The 27,613-nt window shown below is 45.7% G+C and overlaps 1 protein-coding gene across 1 annotated transcript in view; it reads left to right on the top strand.

Moving 5' to 3' along the window:
• The first annotated feature begins 7,270 nt into the window (after positions 1–7,270).
• Positions 7,271–27,613, top strand: part of MUC16 (mucin 16, cell surface associated) — an 88,380-nt gene continuing 68,037 nt past the window's right edge. Inside the window, 5 exon segments of the mRNA XM_065917692.1 lie at positions 7,271–7,335; positions 8,724–10,975; positions 16,269–16,475; positions 18,437–18,541; positions 20,617–26,052. Of these exon segments, the coding sequence (XP_065773764.1) occupies positions 16,391–16,475; positions 18,437–18,541; positions 20,617–26,052 (5,626 nt within the window). The 5' untranslated portion in view covers positions 7,271–7,335; positions 8,724–10,975; positions 16,269–16,390.

Here is a 27,613-nt window from a genome sequence, read left to right as displayed (position 1 = left end):
CTAACCCCTGGACCACCAGGGAATTCCCAGTTGGCACATTTTCTGATGCACTCTATCATTTGACCCCTGGTGGGATTACACTTTCTGAGATTGGAACCAGCCCACCTCTGACTCCACAAACAGTTGCAATTCACTCATCTTCTACGCCTGGCTCTGCTAGAAGCAACTGGCTCTGTATTTCATCCTCATCTCCTTCAGTTCTCATTTACAAGGTCACAGTGACCATATTTTTCAGTAGGAGAGTCACCACAAGCATGTTAAAGGATAAAACTGAAACTAGTAAATGGGAACAGTTCAAGTTACCTTCTATGACTTCCTTATCACCAAGGCATATCCCCACAAGTGTTGATATATAGAAGCACACCTCTGGTCCCCATGGGTATTCCACCTCATTCCCTCAATGGAGTTGTCAGAAGGGAGAGTCTATGCCCCTAGCATCCACCTAATTTTAATTTTATTTATTTATTTATTTGACTGAGGTGTCTTAGTTGCAGCATGCAAACTCCTAGTTACAGCATGCGAACTCTTAGTTGCAGCGTGTGGGATCTAGTTCCCTGAGCAGGGATCGAACCCCTGCACCCTGCATTGGGAGCTCTGAGTCTTAGCCACTAGACCACCAGAGAAATCCCCACCAACAGAACCTAACCTTTAATCAACTAACACATCCAACTTCAGCCTTCACGTACCAGTTCCAAGAATGCCAGAACCACCAACCTCATCTCCTGCACTCGGCTCTGCTAGAAGCAGCCAGATCCATGTTTTGTCCTCATCTCCTCTGCTCATACTTACAAAGTCTCTGCAGTATCCTTCACCTCCCCTTTCAGTTTCCACTTATCTCATAGGTTCATTCTACTATCTATATGCAACTAGTGACATTTTTAGCATCCTTGAGCCCAGATTCAGTTCCTTCCAGCCAGAGCCTAGCTTTTCCCTCCCCAGTGGTAGAGTGTGTGTAATAATAATTATAAAAGAATGATAAAATAAAATGACAAAATGAGTAATCAAGAAATATTTTTATATGTTAACTAACCAGATATAATAACTCCAGATATTATTCTGATTTTACTTATGTGGAGTCCAAACCATAAGAGTGAAAAATTAAACAATGGTGAATTCACACATTATAAGTGATGGAGGCACTTCCCTGATTATCCAGTAGTTGAGCCAAGGGTGCAGGTTCAATCTCTGGTTGGGAAACTAAGATCCCACATGCCAGAGTGTGGCCATAAACAAATAAATAAAGGAGAATCTGGTGTTCTAAATTTTATTTATTCAGTGGTTTATTTTTGACTGCGCTGGGTCTTATTTGCCGTGTGCTGGCTTTCTCTAGTTGCAGCAAGTGGGGGCTACTCTCTAGTTGTGGTAAATGGGCTTCTCATTGTGGTGGCTTCTCTTGTTGTGAAGCACAGGCTCTAGACATGCAGGCTTCAGCAGTTGCAGCTCCCAGGCTTTAGAGCTTAGGCTCAGTAGTTGTGATGCATGGACTTAGTTGCTCCATGGCATGTGGGAAATTCCCAGACCAGGGATCAAACTTATGTCCCCTGCATTGGATTGCAGACTCTTAACTACTGCACCACTAGGGAAGCCCTCAAAATATTTTTTTAAGTGATGGAGACATACTATCACAAATGTTTCTGCTTGAGGCCAATACATTCAGCAGTCCCACTATTTTCCACAATTAAGACCCAGGTCATATTGTGGGTTTGATTTCATGCTAATAAGAGAATCATTCCTTCCAGAGTGCCTTCTCAGAGGCAGATGAGGCTCGGATACTGAGCCAGGATCTAGCAAGAGCATTTCTTGTGGATGTGCATCTGAAGGGAATAGGAGACTGACACTTCTGTCCCCTTCTTCCTCAGGGTCAGTGGCAACCACCACCGTGGATCTGAGGGACAAGGAACCTGGAGGCACCACACGGCCAATGGGTAGCTTCACATCCCTGGAGACCATCAGTCTGGGTATGTGTGATCATATTTTGGTGCATAATGCATGAGTCTTTTCTCCTGGTCTTTGGAGTAACAGGTTTCCATGGTGGCTGAGCAGTAAAGAATCTGCCTGCCAATATAGGAGATGCAGCTTTGATCCCTCAGCCAGCAAGATCCTCTGGAGTAGGAAATGGCAACCCATTCCAGTATTCTTGCCTGGGGAATTCCATGGACAGAGGAGCCTAGTGGGCTACAGTCCATGGGGTCGCAAAGAGTCGGACGTGACTGAGTGACTAACAGTTTCACTTTGAAGTAAGATAATTGATTGTCTATGTTCCAGATTCTAGTAGATAATCACAACTTTCTACTTTTGTACTCAGAGGCTATTGATACTCATTTTTAGGGAGATTTCTAATCTGACCTCTAACATGAATTGCTTCTGTTTGGTAATTTATATCCACAAGACCCAATTGCTTCCACTTAGGAAGGAATATAGTGACTCTACAAGTCAGTGGACAAGTAGGAAGGGCTCTCCTAAAACAGGCACTATCTATCTTATAGATCAGGGGTTGCCATGAGCAGGAAACATAAAAGTGAGATGCCATAGGTTTATTTTATAAGACAGTTAGTTGCTAAGATGATTATAACATAAAGTGAAAGAATTCTTGTCCACTGTTACAGCTTTCGATACATGGCTTGTAGTTGAGAGGAGGTATTCACTTAAAATGCTTAGAATGATGCAAAACTTCACTGAGAATTTGTCTGGACATTCTTGAAAGTTTATACTTTTATCATTTTTTTTTACATGTGCTGTTTCTTTGAAGTAGCTTAATGTTTGAAATTATTTTGTGGAATTTTTTTTTTAGTAAATATTCAAATGTGGCAATAGTGTCTTTTAAATATCCCCAAGCCCATGAGACTTTGAAAATATTTTTTATATATACAGTAATGTTACATGTAAATATATAAGTGGTACAGGTTTAAAGTATATTGATGTTCCATATTTTTTCCTGATATATTGTCTAATTGTTTACAGTTCTGAAGAATTCTAATAAAAGTATAAATATATGATAATAATTTGGCATGTCCCTCTGTGCTAGAAGATAAAAGGTTTCTGTTCTTTTTTGATGAGAGAAGTGAAAGTGTATAAAAATATATAGGAAGAAGGGGACTTTCTTGGGGGTACAGTAGTTAAGAACCAACCTGCTAAGGCAGGAGACACAAGTTCAATCCCTGGTCCAGGAAAATTTCACATAACATGGGGCAATTAAGCCTGTGCACCACAACTGCTGAAGCCCACACACCCTAGAGCTCATGCTCCACAAGAGAAGTCACTGCAATGAGAAGCCCAGGCACCATAACTAGAGAGTAGCCCCTGCTTGCTGCAACGAGAGAATGCTTACATGCAGCAATGAAGACCCACCATAGCCAAAAAATATTTAAATAAATAAAGAAAAAGAACAGAATAAACTCAAAGTATAAGAAAGGAAATAAAAGTTTAAAAAAGAGGAGCAATATCCTCCCTTGTTCCATAGGGAATATTCAATGAGTCAGCTCAATTCTGATTCTTAAGACAATTGAAATGGGCTTATCCACATAGCTTGGCTCCATAGGAAGGACCATAATTAACATGTATGCCCTTTTGAGCACATGTCCCACCAGCCTTCAAGACTCTGCAACCAGCTTTGTTATGATCACCAAAGTAACCCCAAGTTGGGCCTTCCCTGGCAGTCCAGTGGTTAAGACTCCACGCTTCCACTGCAAGGGTAATGGGTTTGATTCCTGGTCAGGGAATTAAGATCCCACATGCTGAGCAGTGTGGCAAAAAAAAAAAAGAAAGTAACCAAATGTTCAGTGACAGATAAATCTGAACTCAGAACCATGATATGGGTCAGCTCCAGAGTCATTCCTTCCATTGCCCTGAGTAAAAAGACAATGATGGCTAAATAGCAGCTATATACATAGACCTGTGGGTGATGCTTATTCCTCTGCTAGCCCAAGGTCAGAGCAGACAGCCGGAAGTGACCTGACACTGTGTGTCTCCTCTGTGGATACAGACATAGCTATTACCACCTCCAGAGCCTACATTATTTCAACCTTGGACTTCTGGTAGACCAGAAGACTCAACCACTATCAGCCTTATCAGTGTTGCAAGAGAGACTGCTGGCTACCTTCTCTTCAAAGAGGCCAAAGTCTGAGTCCATCACAGGACAGGAGACCATTGAAATTACATCTCCACCTGGGGCCCTTTCTGTGACATCATTTCCTGCAGAGCTAACAATCGAGGGTGGGGACCTCACTCAGGAGGTCATCACCTCCAGTCCCAAGGGAGTGAGGTCAGTTTCACCTTTAATGCCTACCCCACAGAGGAGGCTTCAAAACCACACACAGCACCCAAGCACCAGGGACTTCTCCATGGACATCCACAGGCAGAGCTGGCCACTTACAAGATTTTCCTGAGGTCAATAAAACAGGAAGAACATCATCGTCCTTAGCAACGGCCACAGCAACAGGATCTACCCATCATTCTTCAGTTTTCACTGGAATGATTCTGGCTGCTCTACAGTCCTCTGGTTCAGATAAAAATCACTGACCTCAGCACAAGACTAGAAGCCTTAAGTCCAAGGAACATAAGCACATCCTGCTCCCACTGCAATTTTTCCTGATGACCAAGAGGTGAGCGCTCTGAGATTTCAGGTACAAACTCAACTCCTAAGGATCTGAAATAACAGGCCTCCCTGTTTTCATTACTTCTCTTGAGCTGCCAAGCGCACAGACTGACATAATGGCTCCCCTCCAGCCTTTATGCCTGATGTCTCCATTTTGGATTTGGCCCCTAGAAGATCTGTGTCTTCAGCGTCTATAATAGGTTCAGTTCTTGTTGGAACCACAAGATCTCAAGGAGTCACCTCAGGGTCCAGTGATAACTCATCTATCTTATTGCTGCCATTCCCTCCAAGGACCATGACAGATGGGGTCACGTTGCCTCAGACAAACAGTAGCACCAAAGTGTCCATCACCGGAGATCTTGTGCTCACCAATGGAGAGTCAGAGCAGAGCTCCATGCTCTCTCCCATCATGACTTCTATATCTTCGAGACAGAAGCCCACAGTTTCAGTGACTCTTCCTGGAGAGATCACATCTCCAGTGAGAACCCTAACCCTCAATTCAAGTGCCCAGGGACAGAGTCTAGGGGCTCCTATATTGGAGATGACAGATCCATCCATCTCTAGAAGTGAAGTACAGACAACTTTGACCACACAACTGACCACAGAAATAGCATCAATCTCTTCCATCTCCCTGGAGACAATCAAGGAGTTCTCTCACTTTCCTGGACCGCTGAAGACCACAGAGCTTGTGGGCACAAGCATGGAATCTGAGATCAAGAAATCTCCAATTTTGATCAGTAGTTCACATGATAGACTGGCCATTTCCAAGACCACCCCAGACACAGAGATGAATCGTTTGACAGAAGCAGCAGTGACTACTCATCAGGCTCTCAGTTCTAGTTCTGAGCCATGTTCCTCTGCCCTTGCACACTCCATGCCTCACAAGACCATTTCTTCAGTGGTTACTACATCCACTGTGGAGACCACCAACCTGTCTCAGACATTTTCCACTTATCCTGTGTCTACCAGGACTCAGGAAGAACCTGTTTCCACTGAAACCTCTGGGCCAAGGGAGACCTGCTCAGTCATAGAGAGAAGCATGATCCCTTCTCAGATGTATGGTGCTGCTACTACTGATGTCACCAGCAATGTGTTCACACCTCTGGACAGAATATGTAGCCCAGGCCCCACTCAGTCCTTGGGGATATCCAATATCTTCAAAGGAACCAATGCCAACAATTCTACCTCCTCTTCGAACAGTTCTACAACAGAATCTTTACATATTACCTTTACAACATCAACAGGTCCCACAAGGATGAAGCCTGGGGATGCAGTTGTTCTGGACAAAACGACGACAGATTTCTGGGAAGGGATACCCTTGAATATGACTAAGATGACTGCTCCTGTGAGCAGAGGTCCAGGGACACTATCATGGAGAAGCTTTTTCTCTAAAGAAGAAACCAGGTTTCTCTTTTCCCCAGTCTCTTTTCCCAGCTTCATCTTACCTTCCTCTAGTTCCTCTGAAGCACGGGAACCCACAGTCCTCATGTCACTTCCTCCTGCTTCAGAACCGACACCAGTCACATTATCCACAAACATTCAGTCTCAGAAAACCAACACTTTCCCAAGTACTGGATCCCCAGAAGATTCCTGCTGGTCCCCGAGCACTGCTACAGGAGAGGACAGGACCCTTGGGATGACCACTGTGGACATCATCACTTCAGTGGCTAAGGATGAACCACCAAAGTTCCTCATATCTGGCATAGCTGAGACCACACTTACCAAGGAGAGCTCCTCTGGTGCAGAATTCAGATCTGCTCCAGTACCTGACAGTTCCACCCCATTTATAAGTAAGAACCCTGAATTCCTTTGCATTGGAATTCTAAGCTTTTGTGGATGTGAGTGAATGGGAGAAGATGGTTGTCAGGGATCTGCTTTAATACCTCCTAGGCAAAATCTACTTTAAACAATATGTATTTAGCTGTGTTGGGTCTTAGTAGCAGCACGTGGGATCTTCATTGAGTCATGTGGGATTTTTTCATTTCAGTGCACAGACTTGCTATCAAATAGCATATAGTATCACTTATATGTGGAATCTAAAATACAACACAAATGAGCATACCTATGAAACAGAATCAGACTTACAGACATAGAGAACAGACTGTGGTTGCCAAGTGGGCCAGGAGTGGGAAGTGAAGGATTGAGAGTTTGGGATTAGCAGATACAAACTACTATACATAGGATGGATAAACAACAAGGTTCTACTGTACAGCACAGGTAATTATTCAATACACTGTGATAAAGCATAATGGAAAAGAATATGAAAAGGAATATATAATATGTATAACTGAATAATTTTGCTGTATAACAAATTAATACAACATTGTAAATTGAACATCAATAATTTTTTTTTTTAAGGAAAAAATTATGTTCTTTTTTTGGTCAGAAAATTATTTTCTTGAAACCAATCAGATGAGAAGTCCCCACAATTAACAAAAAGCTTTTCATCCCTTATGACCATCTTGAGGGTTTGATTTAATATAAAATTTAATGTAAAAGAGACAGTTGTTCTTTAAATCCCTTCTGAGAGATAAATGAGGACATTGCTAATCCAGTGTCTAGTAGGAATGGTCCTCATAGATCTATATTCTTAGGGAATTTGAAGGTAACACCTCTGTCTTCTACTTCAGGGCCAGATGAGTCTGTGGGCACTATCACCAGGGAGCCAAGTCAAGGAGAACGTGGAGGTACCGCTCGGCCAACCAGTAATCCTGCATCTCTTATGACTACGATCAGTGTGGGTAAGTAGGAGCACCATCTCTATCTCTTTTTTTTACCATTTTATTTATTTACATTCGGATGTGCTGGGTCTTTGTTGACACACGGGCTTTTCTCTAGTTGTGGCAAGCAGGAGCTACTCTGTACTTGCGATACACGGACTTCTCACTGAGGTGACTTCTCTTGTTGCAGAGCATGGGCTCTGGAGTGTGAGGGCTTCAGTAGTTGTGGCTCACCGGCTTAGTTACTCCAAGGAATGGGGAATCCTCCCAGACCAGGGGTCGAACCCATGTCTCTTGCACTGGCAGATGGATTCTTATCCATGAGCCACCAGGGAAGCCCATCATCTCTATTTCCTTCAAGGCTATCCCATTTGGGTCCTTTCCCCTCATCTCTGGGGTCAAAAGTTGGATTGTTTAAGGAAGTAAAATGACAAGGTTTGAAATCGATTTCTTTGGCTTTTTGCCCCTCTGAGGATGTTGATTGTTTTTTTCCTAGAGGTTGTATTCATGGAACATGTTTATTGCTTCACCCTAGTTATTTGTATTGCTCTTAATAGTAGCCAATCAATTCAGCAAGAGAAAATGTCACAGGGCCAGTTCTCTGCACACTTTATGTTTCTAAATCAGAGATCATCACTGGAATCTTGTATTGATAGGAAGGACACAGACTTAAGGTAATATAGATTTATTTTGTTGCAGTAGAAGAGATCGTGGTCTTTGGCCATTCCAACATAGTAAGAATAATCTGCAAAAGTGGTTCCCAGGAAGAGTGCTCTTAGAAGGTTAAGCTTTTCTCACCCCTGTGGCAGTTACATGTCCTTCTCCTCAAGGATGGGGAAAGCATTCAGGGAGACAGATGAATTTGAAAGAGGTTGAAGGTAAAGAAAAAGAATTCTATTGCCCTTCTAGTCTCTTGCTTCTCAAATAGAAATCCTTATGTGGTTTTTCAGTGAACTGAGATTTAGGACATCTAGAGGAGGCTGCAAGTTGTAAGTTGAAACTGGTTCAGCAAGAGCAGGCACCAAAGAGACAGGTAAAAACAGTAGGGAACGTCTCTAGCATGGGTAGAGTCCAGATTCAGCACGCCCTTCCTTGTACAGAGTCTTTCTTTGTAGGGTATGCAGTATACTGGGTCCCAGGTAACAGTTTCTCCTGAGCAAATAAAAGGGGTCAAAGCCTTCACCCCACTCACCCTAACCCCAACCCACTTTGATCCATCTTTGGGATGGTCAGTATGTTCCCTGGTGTCCAGACTCTGGAAGTGTGGTAGGAAAGGGTAAACATTCCTTTCTGGAGAAGGAAATATTTTGAATTGAAATCACAGGAAGGGGCAAATTATACTGTCAACCAGGAGGACACCCTTTCTGTACCGTTTGCATATCTCCTACCAACTCGCTTTCTAATCACAGGTATGTCCACAAGAAGCCCAGAAATGGCTACACCTTTGAAAATCATAAGCTCCCAGGAGCCCAGCATCAGCCCAGAGACCAGGTACACTCTGGAAAATTCTCAGAAGACTTCAACAGCAGCTGTCCCTATGGCGACCGCTGTGGAACCAACCACCCTTCAGTCCATGGCCACAGGGAGTGGCCGCAGCAGCCTCCCTCACATACCCACAGGATTCTTGACAGCAGCCAAGCCGCCAGCAAAAGGGAGAGCAGCTACAGAATGGGTCTCACCCTCCCCATCTGAGGATTGGACCAACACCCACCTTGGGACTCCAGAAGGGACCAACAAGTCACTGCACACAGCGTCCTCTATCCCCCTAGGGTCAATTCCTAAAGTCACCATAGGGACTAGTCCACAAAGCAGCCCAACTCAGATTCCAAGGACAACTGGAATGAGTTTCCCTACATGGCTTGGCTCTGCTAGAGGGACCACAGTGGACACACGTGTCTCTCTGAGCACATCTTCCACTAGTCCTAAAGACTCTGCAGCCATCCCAGACTCTGTGACAACCCAGACAGTAACCATGAGCTCAGTGACAGATAAACCTGTATTTATAACCAAGACAAATGTCGGCTCCACAGTCATTCCTTCCACCGTCCTGAGTAAAAAGACAGTAACAGATGAACAGCAGTCAAGCATATCCATGAGTGAGGCTTATTCATCTGCCAGCCCGAGGTCAGAGCAGACAACTGGGAGGGACCTGACTCTTGGTGGATCTCCTGGGACCACAGACACGTTGCCTAAAACCTCCATAGAACCAACCATATTAGCAACTCTGACCTCTGGAAGCCAAGCCATGACCAGCCTCACTAATGCCCCAGAAGGAAAAACAACCTCTTCACCATCTGTCACATTCCCCTCAATGGGGTCTAAGATGCTGGCGGCCATCACAAGTGTAGTGACCAGTGATGTCGCCTCTAATCTTGGGCAACTATCACAGACCTCATCTCCTGCAGCAGTGAGCACCATGGATGTAACCACAGCCCCCAATCCAAGTACCATCACCACCATCACCACCATGGAAACCAACTCAGTCCTGACTACCATGCCTAACGCAAAGGGGAGTGTGAGCACCATGGACAGCACCCTGGCCACAGAGACCAGCACATCTGCTCTTGAGCACCCACTCACATGGTCATCTACAGTTTCACCAGCCCCAGCGTTTGGCCCCTGGACCATCACAAACATGACTTCAAGCTTGGAAGCCACAGGTTCTCCTACAGCAATTTCTGCAATGGGTACAACTTCATCCTTAGCATCAAGCACTGAGTCAGGCTCTGAGTCTACCCCCCCTGACCTTGTGACCATTGTCAGAACCAGCCTAACCATCCCATCCTCCCCTGCTTCAGCTGAAAAGACAGAGGCCAGCACAAGTGTAAGAACATCGAGTCCTTTAGACAAAACTGCATCTGTGCCCATCTCAACTTCTCTTGTTGAGAAGATGAGCACCTCATTTGCTGATGTTTTAAGCACCAGTTGGACTCCCAGTAGAAGGCAAACGGAAGCCATGTATGTCTCAATGGCTTCTATGGACCATCCAGATACAAAGATTACCCCCAAGGTCCTCCCATCCACTTCTCTGCCTGATTCTCTGTCCACTCTTGACTGGGTCAGCAGGAGTTCTGTGTCATCAGCTGTAACCACTACCTCAGCTCATCAAGGGGTCACAACTCCTCCCAAATTCCCTTTGGAGAACATGATCAACACAACTACCTCGCAGCCAGCAACCTCCATAGGGGACATTACAAGTAGTGTCACTCCTGCTACAACAGTAAGTAGCCCTAAAGTCACTTTTTCAGGGAGGCCAGATCTTGCTAGCAAGGAAGCAGAGAACAGTTCTCCCCAGCTCCCCACCACAGCTGCTGCAGATCCAGGACATGTGTCTATACCAGAAGCAACAACTCGGGATTTAATCCCACACACAGTAAGAACACCATCTCCAACCCCCCAGGAGAATGAAATAAGGACTTCTACAATGGAGGCAGGTGTTAACACCTGGACAGTGAAAGAACAAAGCCCAAGCACATCTCTGACCCCCGAGGTCTCTTTCGTCTCAGGAGGGACTATCAAGGAGGTTACTAACTCCCCAGGCTCCTTAAGGATCACGAATCTACTGGACATAAGCGTGGAATCTGGGACTACTTCATCTCCAATTTGGAAAAACAGCCCATCTGAGAGAAGAGCAACTTCTGAACCTACCACTGACAAAGAGGTACTTCACCCATCTACAAACACAGTAGATACAACAGTATGGCCCTCGAGTTCTGAGCATGATCTTCATTCCACTGTCCCCACTCACTCAGAGTCATCCATGGGCACATACCTAATGAACACTACCTCCATCATGGGGAATACCATTGTTTCAGCACCAGCAACCACCTGGCCAGAATCCACAGGGGCTGGAAGAGAGCTTGATTACCCTCTGACCACTGAACTGAGAGAGTCCAATACTTACATGGATTCCAACTCAACCACAGAGATCAGCACTGTCCATTCCCCAAGTCATTTTGCTACTACTGGGGGGTCCAGGACAGAAGTCACTACCTCTGACAGAATTTTCAGCCCAGATCTAACTCAGTCCACAAGGTCGTCAGACATCACCAGGCCCTCTACCTTCCCTGACATGACGGAATCTGAAAGAAGGCCCATCACCATGCAAACAAGTCTTCCTAGAGCTACATCACTGGGTACACCTACCTTGGACACATTAGCCACAGCTTCCTCATCAGGGACTCACTTGGCTGTGACTCAGGGATTTCCACACTCAAAGATGACTGCTCTAACGAGCCAAGGTCCTGAAGATGTATCACAAACAATTCCTCCTTCTGTGGAAGAAACCACCTCTTTGTCTTCTGTGACACCCATCTCTGCCACAACCTCATCATCTCATGTTGTGTTGACATTACAAGGGCAAAGGACCTCCTCTCCTCTACCTGTGACCTCACATCTCTTGCCTGAGAACTCTGGCTGGGGAAAGATCATCAACACATTGAGGCCCAGCCTGGAACCTGACACCAGTTTGCCACCAAATTTGAGCAGCAGCTCACTTGAGATGCCAGTCACCCCAGAAACAAAAGCAATGGATCCTTCCACAAACACAGCAGTGACGCCTGTAGGGGCTACCAGTTCTGGACGTGAATCACACTCTCCTGTCCTGGCCCCCGCACAGCCCTCCAAAGCTACATCTTCAATGGTTACCTCCTCGACCATGGGGGACATAACAGCTTTCACATCGATGTCTGGCTCATCTGAGACTATAAAGATTGAGAGAGAGTCAGTGTTGTCTCTGAATACTGGGCTTAGGGAGACAAGTACCTACCAGAAGACCATCTCTGCTACAGAAATAAGCACTGCCATTTCTAATGTGTCTACAAATGATGCTACTACTGAGGTCACGAGGACACAAGCTACCTCATCTAGCAGGATATCCATTCCAAGTCCTCACTTCAAAACTTTTCCAAACACACCTACAGAAAGCAGAACCAGCCCCTCCACATCCATGCTCATGACAGAATCTTCAGAAATGACCATCACCACCCAAACAGGTCCTCCAAACATGACAACACAAAGTACCCTGACCTTGGACACATCAACTCTGGCCTCCAGGGAAGGAACCCACTTAGCTGTGACTCAGAAATTTCCACAATCAGAGATGACCACTGTCATGAGCAAAGGTCCTGAAGATATGTCTTGGACAAGTCCTACCTCCATGGGGGAGACCAACTCTCCATCTTCCCTAGAACCCATTTTCACCACAACCTCACCTTCTGCACCTTTCATGTTACAAGGGAACAGTACCTTCTCTCCCATGTCCAAAACCTCAGTTCTCACCTCTGACTTGGGAAAAAACAGAGAAGTGTTGGGCACAAGCTTGGAACCTGTGACCAGTACAACTGAAAGTGTGAACAACATCTCACAGGAGATACTAACCTCTTCAGAAGCCACCAGCGGTACAGAAACAACTCATTCTTCAAGAATCACAGCAGTAACTGATATGGGGATCACTAGTTCAGCACAAAAATCACAATTCACAGTCCCAGCCAACACAGAGTCACCCGAAGTCACATCTGCAATGGTTATCTCTTCTACCATAAGAGACACCAGTGTCTCCACATCAACTCCAGGCTCTTCCAAAATGGCACAGATTGAGACAGAGCCAACATCCTCCTTGACTGCTGGACTGAGGGATACCAGCACCCATCAGGAGGAAAGGTTAAGTAGAGATCCTTCCAAAAACACAGCAGTAACCAATGTGAGGACCACCAATGATGAACACAAATCACGTTCCTTTGTCTCAACTGACTCAGAACCATCCAAAACTGTATTCCCGATGAATACAGCCATCACCATAGGGAAAACCACTGTTTCCACCCCAATGTCTAGCTTCCCTGAGACTCCAAGAATTGAAGCTGAGACAAGTTCCTCCTGGATGTTTGAAATGAGGGAAACCAGCACCTCCAAGGAAACCAGCTCATCCATGGAGAAAACTATCCTTCCTGATATGAACACTGGTTCTGTTACTGAGGTGACAGGGACGGAAGACATCTCCTCTAGTGGTGGGCTCAGTCCAAGCCCTGCCATTTCTACCGTGTCACCAGTAATCTCCACAGAAACTAGCACAAGACTTTCTACTTTCCCCACAATGACAGAATCAACAGAAATAACTGTCACCATTGAACAAGGTCATCCTGCAGCTACATCACAGAGTACCCTTGACTGGGACACATCAACCACAACATCCATGGTGGGGACCCACACAGCTGTGACTCAGGGACTTCTAAACATGGCGCTGATGACTCCCATGAGCACAGGTGGGACAAGCCCTGCCTCTGTGGAAGAAATCAGCTCTCCATCTTCCCCAGTGACTTTATCTGCCATGACATCACCCTCCCCTGAGTCTCCCACATTACCAGGGAGGAGCCCCTCCTCTCCTACCCCTGTGGCTTCACTTTTCACCCATAGTCTGGTGAAGACCACAGACACATTGGGTACCGGCTTGGGACCTGTGACCAGTTCACCTTCAATTGAGATCAGCTCCACCACTGAGATACTGTCCACTTCTGGAGTCTCCACAAGTACAGAGGTGATTCAGCCTTCCAAAAACACGGCAGGGACCCAAGGGGTCAACACAAGTTCTGGAAATGAAGCTCATTCCTCTGCCCCAGCTGACTCAGAGCCATCCGATGTCACGTCTCCAATTGTTCCTCTTTCCACCTCTAGAGAGACTGCTGTTTCCACACCAATGCCTCACTCTACTGAAACTACAACAGTTGAGACAGACTCCACATCCTCTCTGAGCCCTGAACTTAGAGAGACCAGCACCATCCAGCAGAACAGTTCAACCACAGAGAAAATCACTCTTCTTTCCAAAGTGCCCACTGATACAACCACTGAGATCTCTAGCATACAACCCATCTTCTCCACCAGCATGTCCTTCCCTGGCCCCACTCAGTCCACCATGTCACCAGACACTCCTAAAGGCATCATTACCAGCCTCTCTACCTCCCCCATGACCACAGAATCTGCAGAAATGGCCATCACCAACCACACGGGTCCCTCTGAGGCTACATCACAGGGCACACTTACCTTGAACACAATGACTGAAGCCTCTGGGGCAGGGACCCACCCAGCTGTGACCCAGAGCTTTACACACTCAGAGATGAGCACTCTCATGAGCAGGGGTCCCCAGGATGTGTCTTGGACAAGCCCTGCCTCTGTGGAAGAAACCAGTTCTCCGTATTCCCCAGTGACTTTATCTGCCGTGACATCACCCTCCCCTGAGTCTCCCACATTACCAGGGAGGAGCCCCTTCTCTCCTACCCCTATGACTTCACTTTTCACCCATGGTCTGGTGAAGACCACAGACACATTGGGTACTGGCTTGGGACCTGTGACTAGTTCACCTTCAACTGAGATCAGCTCCACCACTGAGATACTGTCCACTTCTGGAGTCTCCACAAGTACAGAGGTGATTCAGCCTTCCAAAAACACGGCAGGGACCCATGAGGTCAACACAAGTTCTGGACGTGAAGCTTATTCCTCTGCCCCAGCTGACTCAGCGCCATCCAATGTCACGTCTCCAATTGTTCCTCTTTCCACCTCTAGAGAGACTGCTGTTTCCACACCAATGCCTCACTCTACTGAAACTACAACATTTGAGACAGACTCCACATCCTCTCTGAGCCCTGAACTTGGAGAGACCAGCACCATCCAGCAGAACAGTTCAACCACAGAGAAAATCACTCTTCTTTCCAAAGTGCCCACTGATACAGCTACTGAGCTCTCTAAGACACAACCCATCTCCTCCACCAGCACGTTTATCCCTGGTCCCACTCAATCCACAGTGTCCCCAGACACCTCTGCAGGCATCATCACCAGCCTCTCTACATCCCCCATGACCACAGAATCTGCAGAAATGACCATCACCAGCCAGACAGGTCTCCCTGAGGCTATATCACAGGGCACACTTTCCTTGGACACATCAACCAGCTCTCCATCTTCCTCAGTGCCTTCAGCTGCCATGACGTCACCCTCCCCTCAGCCCCCCACAGTACCAGGGAAGAGCCCCTCCACACCCACCCCTGCGACCTCACTTCTCAACAATAGTCTCATGAAGACCACAGAGAAATTGGGCACCATATTTGAACCAGTGACCACTTTACCTTCACCTTTGAGTAGTCCCACCATGGAGACACTTTCCACTTCTGAATTCTCCATAGATACAGTGAAAATTCTTCCTTCCATACACACCACAATGACCACTGAGGGTTCCAGCAGTTCTGGCCATGCACTTAGTTCCTCTGGCTCAATTTTCTCTGAGTCCTCCAGGATCACATATCCTGCTTCCTCCATGGATGGGACCACTCTTTCCACATCAAAGCCTTCCTCCTTTGAGACTACAACATTTGAGACCAAGAAACTTTCCCATCTGACGCCTGGACTGAAGGAGACAAGCATGATCCTGGGTTTCAGCTCCAGCACACTCACAAACACACCTTCATTGGCTCTGTCCACTCATGGTTTGAAGAGTCCCAAGACAGATGTTATCTCTTCTGTGACATCATCAGCCCCAGTTCAGTCTCTGTCTACACAGGATACTGACATTCCAGTGGAAACAGTCACACACTTTTATGCTACTCCCTCCGTAATAGGGTCTGCTGGCATAACTCTCCCAGAATCCAGTATTTCTTTGCCTGTATCCGCAAGTACTCATCACCTACACACAGATACGCTGTCTTCAGCTGAGACCATTCTTGCTAACACATTGACATCTCCCGTGTCAGAGACCATGGCTTCCTTTGCCATATCTGGAGTTCCAGGTACCATCTCAGCTACCTCCTCAGATGGTCCATTTTCTAGGACAGAATCAGACCCCAAGGAGGATACCAGGTCCACCGCTGCAGACAGTCTACCTTTTTCAGCTTCAACACCATTCCCCTCCTCAACCTTACATACTACTGATCCTTCAGTGAGCTCCCTTTCTCATTGGATTACTTCCTCCCCAGCCACCCCAAGCACAGTAGACAGCAACCTTGACACAGAGAGCAGGACTAGTGAATTACCCTTGGTTACAACCAGTACTCTGCAGACTTGGAACCAGCCAGACAGGACATCTTTACCACCCATTATGGACGCTAGGATGACAGAGAGTATTGCTTTGGGAACAGTGACAAGTTCTTTTCAAGTTATTCCACACTCAGCACAGTCAACAAGTAAGGACCCACAGCTCCTACACTCTGATTATATGGCACTTGATTTCTTTCCTGAGAGGTAAAAAAGGAGTTGGGCTTCCCTGGTGGGTCAGATGGTTAAGAATCTGCCTGCAATGTGGGAGACCCAGGTTTGATTCCTGGGTCAGGAAGATCCCCTGGAGAAGGAAATGGCATTAATTAAGAGTCTGATTGTTGATGGTTAGTCGCTAAATCATGTCTAACTTTTTTGTGACCCCATGGACTGTAGCCCACCAGGCTCCTCTGTCCATGGGATTTCCCAGGCAAGAATACTCAAGTGGGTTGCCATTTTCTTTTCCAAGGGATCTTCCCAACCCAGGGATTGAACCCACGCCTCCTGCATTGGCAGGCAGATTCTTTACCATTGAGTCACCAGGGAAGCCCTAGGAGTCTATTACTGCACCAGAAATTCCTTTAGAAAAACTATATGTTGATCTGTTTTCATTTCCAGGCACTGAGATGGGCACTGGGGAAACAAAACTAAGTAAGCAAGCAGTTGAGTAATTAGAGTACTGTGATGGGTGTTCAAAGATTACTGCTAATGCTAATGATGGCAATAATAATAACAGCAACAAATGTTTATAGAACACTTCTTCTGTGTCAAATGCTATTCTAGAAAGTTGTTTAATTCCCATTGGAACACAGTTTGAGAAGGAATTATTATAAACCCAGTTTACAAATGAGTTATATAGATATAGAGAGAAGTTGAGGAATTTGTTCAAGATCATTAAAGCTAGTAAGTAGTAAGAACTCGGACTACATAAGCAAAAGCATGGCACTAGGAACCATGCTCTTAACCATTAGGCTCAGAATGATCAGAGAGGTACAAGAAGAAGCAGGAGATTCCTAGAAGCCAGAAGGGAGAGTTTTAAGAAGTAATGGTTAGTTCTGTCAAATGCTGCAGAAGAGCCAAGTTGAAATAAGGTGAGAAGCTCTTTGACAACATATGGTCTTCAAAGATTCTAATGAAAGGAGCGTCACTGAGTTTTAGAGAACTGAAACAACAGGTAAAATAATATATAAATAAAACGAAAGATTCCCCCTTTAAACTGAGCCTGTTTCTATATTGAGAATGGAATCAGCAAGGAAAAGAGAAAGGAGTGAATGAAAACTGAGGGAAAAAGTATCTGTGGATATGGGAGGACCTTAAGACCTAGGAGGAGAAATACCACATTCAAAAGAACAGCAGATGAGGGAGGGAACTTAGGGGGATTTCATTCCATGGATAAATTGAGTTCAACCACAGATTTTGTTCTGGACACAAATCCAGTGAGGCCCTCCAACTACTCCAGCAACTGTTCACTAGGCAATAGGTACAGGAGAGTGATTTATTTCTCAAACTAGCTTTAACAATTCACAACCAAGTTAAACGCATTGAATGGGATTGATGCATTCTTGAAACATGGCTTGGTAGTTGAGTGATGGATGTTCAGAAAGCAACTGATGAATGGAGTGGTAAAAAGGTAGAACTATGGTTGGGTGTGAGGAATGAAGAAGGGGAGAATGAAAAGAGAGATGAATGAAGAAAAGATGGGTGTATAGAAGGAAGGATGACTATATAGTGGGAAGGATGAAAATAAGGAAGATGGATGGAAGGAAGGATCAAAGGAAATAGAGATTAAAGAAATAGGGATGAAAAGTTGCAAAGAAAGGAGAGAGAAATATGAAAAGAAAGATGCATGGTAGGAAGAAAGGATAAAAGGATGGATGGATGAAATAATAAATGGATAGATAGAGGGGTAGATGGATGGATGAATCTCTGGGTGAATGGATGGATCTATGAACGGGTGTAGCCACTCAAGACATATAGCCCTGGTTCCAGTCCATACAGATGTTTGAGCAGAATTGAGTTGTGTAGTCAAATTAAGTGGGTCCATTTAGATCATGTTCTCCTTCTGGAAGAGATGAGTTGCCTTAGGTTTCTTCCCTACCTTCTCCTACAGCGACTGATGGCACTGTGAAGCGAATAACAAAGATACCCAACGAAGCAGCCCATGGAGGCACCACCATCCATATTCCCCAGGCATCCACATCTGCTAGTCTTACAGGTAGGTTCAACATTTTATTTCCCAATAATCTGACTTACGCTTTTATTTCTTGCTTGAGACGGATGAAATGTTTCTTTTTTTAAAAATTAGAATTTTGTATTATTTCTTTTATTCATTTATTTTTGGCTGTGTTGGGTCTTTGTTACTGTGCACGCTGTTCTCTCGAGTTGCAGAGAGCAGGGGATACTCTCTAGTTGTTGTTCTCGGGCTTCTCATCGCGGTGGCTTCTCTTATAATGGAGTACTGGCTTTAGGGCAGGCAGGCTTCAGTCGTTGCAGCACAGGGACTCATGAGTTGTGGTTCCCAGGCTCTAGAGCACAGGCTCAAGAGGCTTAGTGGCACAAAGGCTAAGTTGCTCCGCAGCATGCGGGATCTTCCCAGATCAGGGATAGAAGCTGTGTCTCCTGCACTGACAGGTGGACTCTTCACCACTGGGCCACCGGGGAAGCCCTGTTTCTTTGGACAAAGAATTATATGGAGTTGTCATGGGCTTTCCTGTCCCAGTTGGATCTTTGTCAAGTAGTTACCAGGTAGATGTTACTTTTTCTTCCCTCCTAACATGGAGTGAATTTAGTTCAAGACTGAATGTGTCAGCTTCACATATTCACTTAATTTTAAAAATGCTTATTATTAATTTACTGTGTGTTAGAGACTGTGACATAAACTGAGGATACATAGATGAAAATACTTTGGCATTGCATCCATGGAGCTCTCTCAGTCCAGTAGAGGAGACAGCAAAGGAACAAAATAATGATGATGTAACTTTTTTCAACTTTTATTGGAGGATAGTTGGTTTACAATGTTGTTAGCTTCATACAGCAAAGTGAATGTATCATATGCATGTATCCACTCTTTAAAAACTATTTATTTATCTGTGTTGGGTCTTAGTTGCAGCATGCAAACTCTATTTGTGGCACATGGGATCTAGTTTCTGACTAGAGATCAAACCCAGGTCCTCTGCATTGGGAGCATGAAGTCTTAGCCATTGGACCACCAGGGAAGTCCCTATCCACTCTTTTTCCAATTCTTTTTCCATATAGGCCATTACATAGTTGACTAGAGTGTCCTCTGCTATATAATAAGTCCTCATTAGGAGTTTTCTGGCCGTGCCATGTAGCATGTGGGATCTTAGTTCCCCAACCAGTGATCAAACCAGCATCCCCAGCACTGGAAGTGCAGTATCTTAACCACAGCTACAGGGCCCAGTCAAAAAAAGAAAAAAGTAATGATCTAATTTTCACACCTTTTCTCTTTCCCATTTTCTACTTTCACTCATTTTAGATTAGAGATTATTCCAATATGGTCCTGAGTTATGTATACTCTCTGGAATTTGGGCAACATGGCTGCCACCTGTTTCTATATTTAATAAAAAGAGCAATTAGATTTATTTGGCTTTCAGAGAGCTCTTTCATTTTATGTGCATGGTTCTTTGTTACGGAGAGTTTTACTTCATTATGTTTTTAAATTTTGTTTCTGTTATTTTTCTGATTTCTACTTGGGGGGGAAACTTATGTTGGTTTCCATTTTCAATTTTTCATTGTTCTCTTTTTATTTTAACACCCTTAATATTTATAATGAACTCAGAAACTGATTTTTAAAAATTCTGTTCCTATTTTAAATAAATACTTTCAAACAAACCCACAACAACAAAAAAAGAATTCATGGAGGAGGTGCAGCCCAAGGTGAGTCAGGCAAGGAACATGCATGCTAAGTCGATTCAGTCATGACCAACTCTGTGACCCAATGGACTGAAGCCCACCAGGGTCATCTGTTCATGGGATTCTCCAGGCAAGAATACTGGAGTGGGTTGCCATGCACTCCTCCAGGGGATCTTCCAGACCCAGGAATCAAACCTGCATCTCTTACATCTCCTACATTGGCAGCCAGGTTCTTTACCACTAACCTGAGAAGCCCCAGGTAAGGTGAAGGCATTTTCCCATTACAGAAGGATCTCAGCACATACCAGGCAGAGACATTTCTCTCCCTTTCTTGACGTGGAGACAAAATAAGCAATTGCCAACCCAGTAAATAGTAATCATGTTGTCCCAATTTTGTGTCCATCCTACACTTCACAGGATTATCAACAGGAAGGACAGAGAGGACAGAGACCACTTCCACAGCTCTGAAGACCACCGCCACTGTGACACTGACTACCAGAGTGTCTACTCCCACTTCAGGAATGCTGCCTCTCCTTAGGACATCAGATAAAAAGGCCAGCACAAGCACAATAGGAATGATCGTCACAACCCCAGATAGTCCAAAGATGACAGCCTCTTTGACCACCAGATCTGGAGATGAGATCAGCACTGCAGTTCCCATGACAACCGCATCTATTTTCAGTAGAGGACCAGAGACTACGCCCTCACTGGTCCCTAGTTCTGGGATAGAGACCAGCACTGCAGTTCCCGTGACAACCTCATCTATTTTCAGTAGAGGACCAGAGACTATACCCTCACTGTCCCCTAGTTCTGGGACAGAAACCAGTGCAGCTGTTCCAACTCTGACTATTTCCTCGGATGAACCAGAGACCACAACCTCATGGGTCACCCATCCTGCAGAGACCAGTCCAACTGTTTCCAGGGCAATCTTGAATGTTTCTCATAGTGAATCAGACAGCACACCCCCAACAACTACAAGTTCTGGGAAAGAAGTCAGTACAGCTGTTCCAACTCCTACTGTCTCCCCTGAGGTACTGGGGATGGTGACCTCACTGGTTGCTAGTCCTGGGACAGAGACCAGCTCAACTGATCAAGCTCTGGCTGTTTCCCCTGGTAAGGCAGAAACAGCAGTCTCCTTGATTACCCATCCTGGGGCACAGGCCAATTTAAGTGTTCCAACTCCAACTGTCTCCCCTGATGTATCAAGGGTGGAAATCTCACCAACCACCATTTCTGGGGCAGAGGCCAGCACAACTTTTCCAACTATGACTAATTTCCCACATGGACAAGAGACAACAGCCTCATGGGTCACCAATCATGGGACAGAAGCCAGTCCCATTTTTTCAACTTTGACTGTCTCCCCTGATGAACAAGATACAACAGCCTCATGGCTCCATTCCACAGAGACCAGCACACCTGATTCCAAAACAACTCTGAATTTTTCCCCTAAAGAATCAGACAGCACATCTTCAGCAACCACCAGTCCAGGGGCAGAAGCCAGTTCAGCCACTCCAGTGATGACTGTCTCACCTAGCAAACCAGTGATGATGACCTCACTGGACATTAGTTCTGGGACAGACACCAGTACAACCCTTCCAACTTTGACTGGGTTCCTGCGTGAATCAGAGTCAACTGTGTCCTTGGTCACCCAGCCTCCAGAGTCCCACCCAACTGTTCCCAAGACAATGCCTATTTCCCAGAATGAATCAGATACCATGTTCTCAGTGGTCACCAGTCTTGGGGCCAAAATGAGTTCTGCTGTCCCAACTACAACTGTCTCACCTGGTGTATCAGGAATGGTGACCTCACTAGTTACCAGTTCCACAGCAGAGACTAGTTCAACTTCTCCAACTCTGACTGATTTCCTACATGAATCAAAGACCACAGCCTCATGGGTCACTCATTCTGAGACAAAAGTCAGTTCAACTGTTCCAACTATGACTGTTTTCCCTGAGAAGTCAGATACAGCAGTCTCTTTGGTCACCCACCCTGAAGAGACCAGCCCAACTGTTCCCAGGAAAATCTCCAATGTTTCCCATAGTGAATCAGACACCACATTCTCAGTGGCTACAAGTCCTGGGGAAGAATTCAGTTCAGCTGTACCAGCTACAACTGTCTCACCTGCTGTATCAGGGATAGTGACCTCACAGCTTATCAGTTCTGTGGCACAGACCAGCACAACTTTTCCAACTGTGACTGGTTCTATGTACAAATCAGAGACAACAGCCTCAGGGGTCACCCATACTGAGACAGAAGCAAGTTCATCAATTCCAACTATGACTAGTCCCCCTGGGAAGCCAGACACAACAGTCTCACTGGTCATCCATCCTGAAGAAACCAGCCGAAGTATTCCCAGGACAACCCCCAGTGTTTCCCAGGGTGAATTTGATACAACACCTTCAATAGCCACTAGTCCTGGGGCAGAAGGCAGTTCAGCTGTCCCAGCTATGACTATCTCACCTGGTGTACCAGAGATGATGACCTCACTGATTACCAGTTCTGTTGCAGAGGCTAGTACAACTTTTCCAACTCTGACTGATTCCACACACAAACCAGAGACAACAGCCTCAGGGATCATCCATTCTGGGACTGAAACAAGTCCAGCGGTTCCAACTATGACTGTTTCACCTGGGAAGCCAAATACAACAGTCTCAGCTGCCACCCATCCTGAAGAGACAAGTCCAACTTTACCCAGGACAACCCCCAATGTTTCCCATACTGAAACAGGCACCACATTCTCAACAGCCACCAGTCCTGGGACAGAATCTAGTTCGGCAGTCCCAGCTACAACTGTCTCATCTAGTGTATCCAAGTTGGTGACCTCTCTGGTTACTAGTTCTGGGGAAGAAATTAGTACCACTCTTCCAGCACTGACTGCTTCTCCAGGTCAAATGGAAATCACAGCCTCATGGGTGACTCGTCCTGAGCCAAAAGTCAGTCCAGCTATTTCAACTCCAACTGTTTCCACTAGTGTACCACAAACAGTGAACCCACAAACCACCAGTTCTGAGACAAATGCTAGTATGGCTATTCCAGCTCTGACACTTTCTCCTGTTGAGTCAAAGACCACAGCCTCATTGGTCACTCATCCTGGGGTGCAGGCCAGTTCAGCTACTTCAGTTGTCCTCTCTACTATGCCAGGGTTGGTGACCTCACTTTTCACAAGTTCTGGGACAGAGACAGGTACAGCTTTTACAATTCCAACTGATTCTTCACATAAACCAGAGACAACCGCCTCATGGGTCATGCATTCTACAGAGACAAATACTCCTATTTCTAGAACAATTTCAAGTTTTCCTCATAGTAAATCAGACATCACACCCTCAATGACTACAAATTCTGAGGTAGAAGCCAGTTCAGCCATTTTAACTACAACTATCTCCCCTAGTGTACCAGATGTTATGACATCTCTGATCACTAGTTCTAGAGCAGAGATCAGTACAACTTTTAGAACTATGACTGATTCTACACACAAACCAGAGGCAACAGCCTTAGCAGTCACCCACTCTGGGACAAAAACAAATTCAGCTATTCTAACTGGGAGGCCAGATAAAACAGTCTCACTGGTCACCCATTCTGAAGAGACCAGACACACTGTTCCAAGGACAACCTCCAATGTTTCCCAGGGTGAGTCGGACACCACACCCTCAGTGACTACCAGTCCTGCAGCAGAAGTCAGTTCAGCCGTCCCAGCTATGACTGTCTCACCCAGGATACCAGGAATGGTGACCTCACTGGTTACCAGTTCTGAGGCAGAGACCAGTACCACTTTTCCAACTTTGACTGATTCCTTATATGAATCAAAGACCACAACCTCATGGGTCACCCATTCTGAGACAAAAGCCAGTTCAGTTGTTCCACCTTTTCCAACCCTGACTTATTCTTCTCACAAACTAGAGACAACAGCCTCAGAGGTCACCCATTCTGGGAAAGAAACAAGTTCAGTTATTCCAACTATGACTGTTTCTGCTGAGAAGCCAGATACAACAGTCTCACTGGTCACCCATCCTGAAGAGACCAGTCCAACTGTTCCCAGGACAACCTCCAAAGTTTCCCAGAGTGAATCAGATACCACACCTTCAACAGCCACCAGTCCTGGGACAGAAACCAGCTCAGCTGTCCCAGCTACAACTGTTCTGATTTTCTCTCCTGGAAAGCCAAATACAACCGTCTCACTTGTTACCCATCCTGAAGAGACCAGTCCAACTGTTCCCAGGACAACCTTCAGTGTTTCCCATAGTGACTCAAACACAACACCCTCAGTAAACACTAGTCCTGAGGCAGAAACCAGTTCAACTGTCCCAGCTACAACTGTCTCACTTGGGGTTCCAGGGTTGGTGACCTCACTGGTTACCAGTTCCATGGCAGAGACCAGTATAGTTTTTCCAACTGTAACTGATTCCATGAACAAACCAGAGACTATAGCCTCAGAGGTCACCCACACAGAAACAAGTTCAGCTGTTCGAACTATGGCTGTTTCCCACGGGAAGCCAGATACAACAGTTTCACTGGTTACTCATCCTGAAGAGACCAGCCCAAGTGTTCCCAGGATAACCCCCAATGTTTCCCAGAGTGAATCAGACACCATACCCTCAACAGCCACCAGTCCTAGGGCAGAAACCAGTTCAGCTGTCCCAGCTACAACTGTCTCACCTGGTGTGCCAGGGATGGTGACTTCACCAGTTACCAGTTCTGGGACAGAGACCAGTACAGCTTTTCCAGCTCTGACTGGTTCCTTACATGAACCAAAGACCACAACTTCATGGGTCACCCATTCTGAGACAAAAGCCAGTTCAACTGTTCAAACTATGACTGTTTCCAATGGGAAGCCAGATACAACAGTCTCACTTGTCACCCATCCTGAAGAAACCAGTCCAACTGTTCCCAGGACAACCCCCAGTGTTTCCCATAGTGAATCTGACACCACACCCTCAACGGCCACCAGACCTGGGACAGAAACCAGTTCAGCTGTCCCAGCTACAACTGTCTCCCCTAGTTTACCAGATACAGTGAACTCTGAGACAGACACCACTATGGCTGTTCTACCTCTGACTCTTTCTCCTGGTGAACCAGCAACCACAGCCTTATTAGTCACCTCTTCCAGTGCAGAGACAAGCACAAATTCTCCTGCTTCAACTGTTTCTCCTCATTTATCAGAAACCACAGCCTCACCATCCATCTGGCCTGAGTTGGAGACTAGTACAGCTCTTCCATCTCAGACTGTTTCTCTCAGTCCACCAAAAACATTCTCTGTCTTCACCATACCTGTGACCACGACAGCCAGAGTTGATTTAAATCCAACTGTTTCACTTGGTGTTCCCACAGAAACAGCCTCAGTCTCCACTGAGGAGACAGAAATCAGCACAACTATTGCAATGTCAGCTATTTCCCATGGTTTACCAGAGACCACAGGTTTACTGGCCAGCAGTCCTGAAGCCAAGGCCAGTACAAGCCTCCCTGCTCTGACTCTTTCCCCTGGTGGTCTTGGGCCTTCCAGGACCCCCACAACAACCATTAAGCTTTATACTGTAACTTCTGGGAACACAGAAACCTCACCACCTGCAACCTCAGTTGAACTCTCAGAATTTCCCAAAACTGTAACAGGGGACACTGTGACCTTGGGACCATCAGAGACCACAATGCAACCTAAAACCAGCCATGTGGAAGGATTAAGTACAACCACTATCCTGAAAACCACCACTGTTGAGACCACTCACTTAGCTGCCACAGGTTCAGGCCCCACTGTGGCCGAGACCACAACCACCTTCAACACACTGGCTGGAAGTCCTTTTGCCCATGTGACCACAGCTGCAACATCCACCTTGGCCTCTGTGGCTGTGACTTCAGGAACAAGTAAGAATAATGTTTTTATTGTGATAAAATATAATATATATATATATATGAAATAATTGGAGTATTATTACCCACTCCAGTATTCTTGCCTGGAAAATCCCATAGGCAGAAGAGCCTGGCAGACTATTGTCCACAGAGTTACAAAGAGTTGGACACGACTAAGCAACTCGGCATATATGAAATAGTACATACATTTACCAGTCATATGTAAATAGGTAATTCAGCAGCATGAATTACATTGGCACTGTTGTGCAAACATCTCCACTACCTGTTTTCAAATTTTTTTATCACCCTGAACAGGGTCTGTGAACTCATTAGGCAAAAATTCCCCCTTTCCCACTCCTTCCAGCCCATGGTAACATCTAATCTATTCACGGTCTATATGAATTTGCCTATTATAGGTATTTCATATAAGAGGGATCATACAACATATGTTTCCTTCTGTGTCTGGCTTATTTTGCTTAGCGTGATATCTTCAGGGTTCATCCATGTTGTAGTGTTTGTCAGAACTTCATTTCTGTTTGTTGTTGCTGTTTAGTCACTAAGTCGTGTCAGATTCTTTTGAGACCCCATGGACTGTAGCACTCCAGGCTCCTCTGTCCATGGGATTTTCCAGGCAAGAATATTGGAGTGGGTTGCCATTTCCTTCTCCAGGGATCTCCTTGACCCAAGGATCAAACTCGCATCTTTTGCATTGGCAGGCAGATTCTTTACCACTGAGTCACCAGATGAACAATATTCCATTTGTATGGATGGACCACATTTTGTCCGGTCATCTGTTGGACACTCAAGCTGTGTCCATCTTTTGGTTATAATGAATAATGCTGCTATGAACTTGGGTGTGCACCAATCTGTCTGAGTCCCTCTTGGGTGTACACTTAGAATAGAAATTGCTAAGTCACTTGGTGAATTAGCTTGTTAGGGCTGCCTTCACAAAGTACAACAAACTGAGTGGCTTAAGCAACAGAAATGTATTGTCTCACAGGTCTGGAGGCTGGAGGGGGACCCTGGGAGAATGCACAGAATATGAACTGTGAAATTAACCCATCTTGGGTGGGAAGGGAGCTAGGATATTTATCCACCAACTCCCAAGAATCATTGCTACAGGGATGCTCCCTGGACCTAAGTCCCCTAAGACAAAGAGATGCAGGTGCTGGTACGTGCTGAAATGGTAAGAGCAAAGGGGAAGTGGGAATAAGGTGGTCAATTCTGCATCCCAAGAACCTACATGTTGTTGTTGTTGCTTTTGCAGTCACTAGGTCATGTCTGACTTTTCGCAATCCCATGGACTATAGCCCGCCAGTCTCCTCTGTCCATGAGATTTCCCAGGCAAAAATACCGGAGTGGGTTGCCATATCCTCCTCCAGGGAATCTTCCCAACCAGGGATTGAACCTGTGTCTCCTGCATTGGCAGGCAGGTTCTTTACCACTGAGCCACCAGGGATGCCCTTAGAATCCACGTAATCCCAAGCAAACTGGGATGGTTGGTCAGCTGATACGGGAGGATCTTGGACAAGGACTACTGCATGAGGTGTCTCAGGTGGGACAGCCTCTGCCACTT

The sequence above is a fragment of the Muntiacus reevesi genome, chromosome 1 (assembly GCF_963930625.1).
Source record: "Muntiacus reevesi chromosome 1, mMunRee1.1, whole genome shotgun sequence".
NCBI classification, from domain to species: domain Eukaryota; kingdom Metazoa; phylum Chordata; class Mammalia; order Artiodactyla; family Cervidae; genus Muntiacus; species Muntiacus reevesi.
This window is presented reverse-complemented; position numbering and strand designations above follow the sequence as displayed.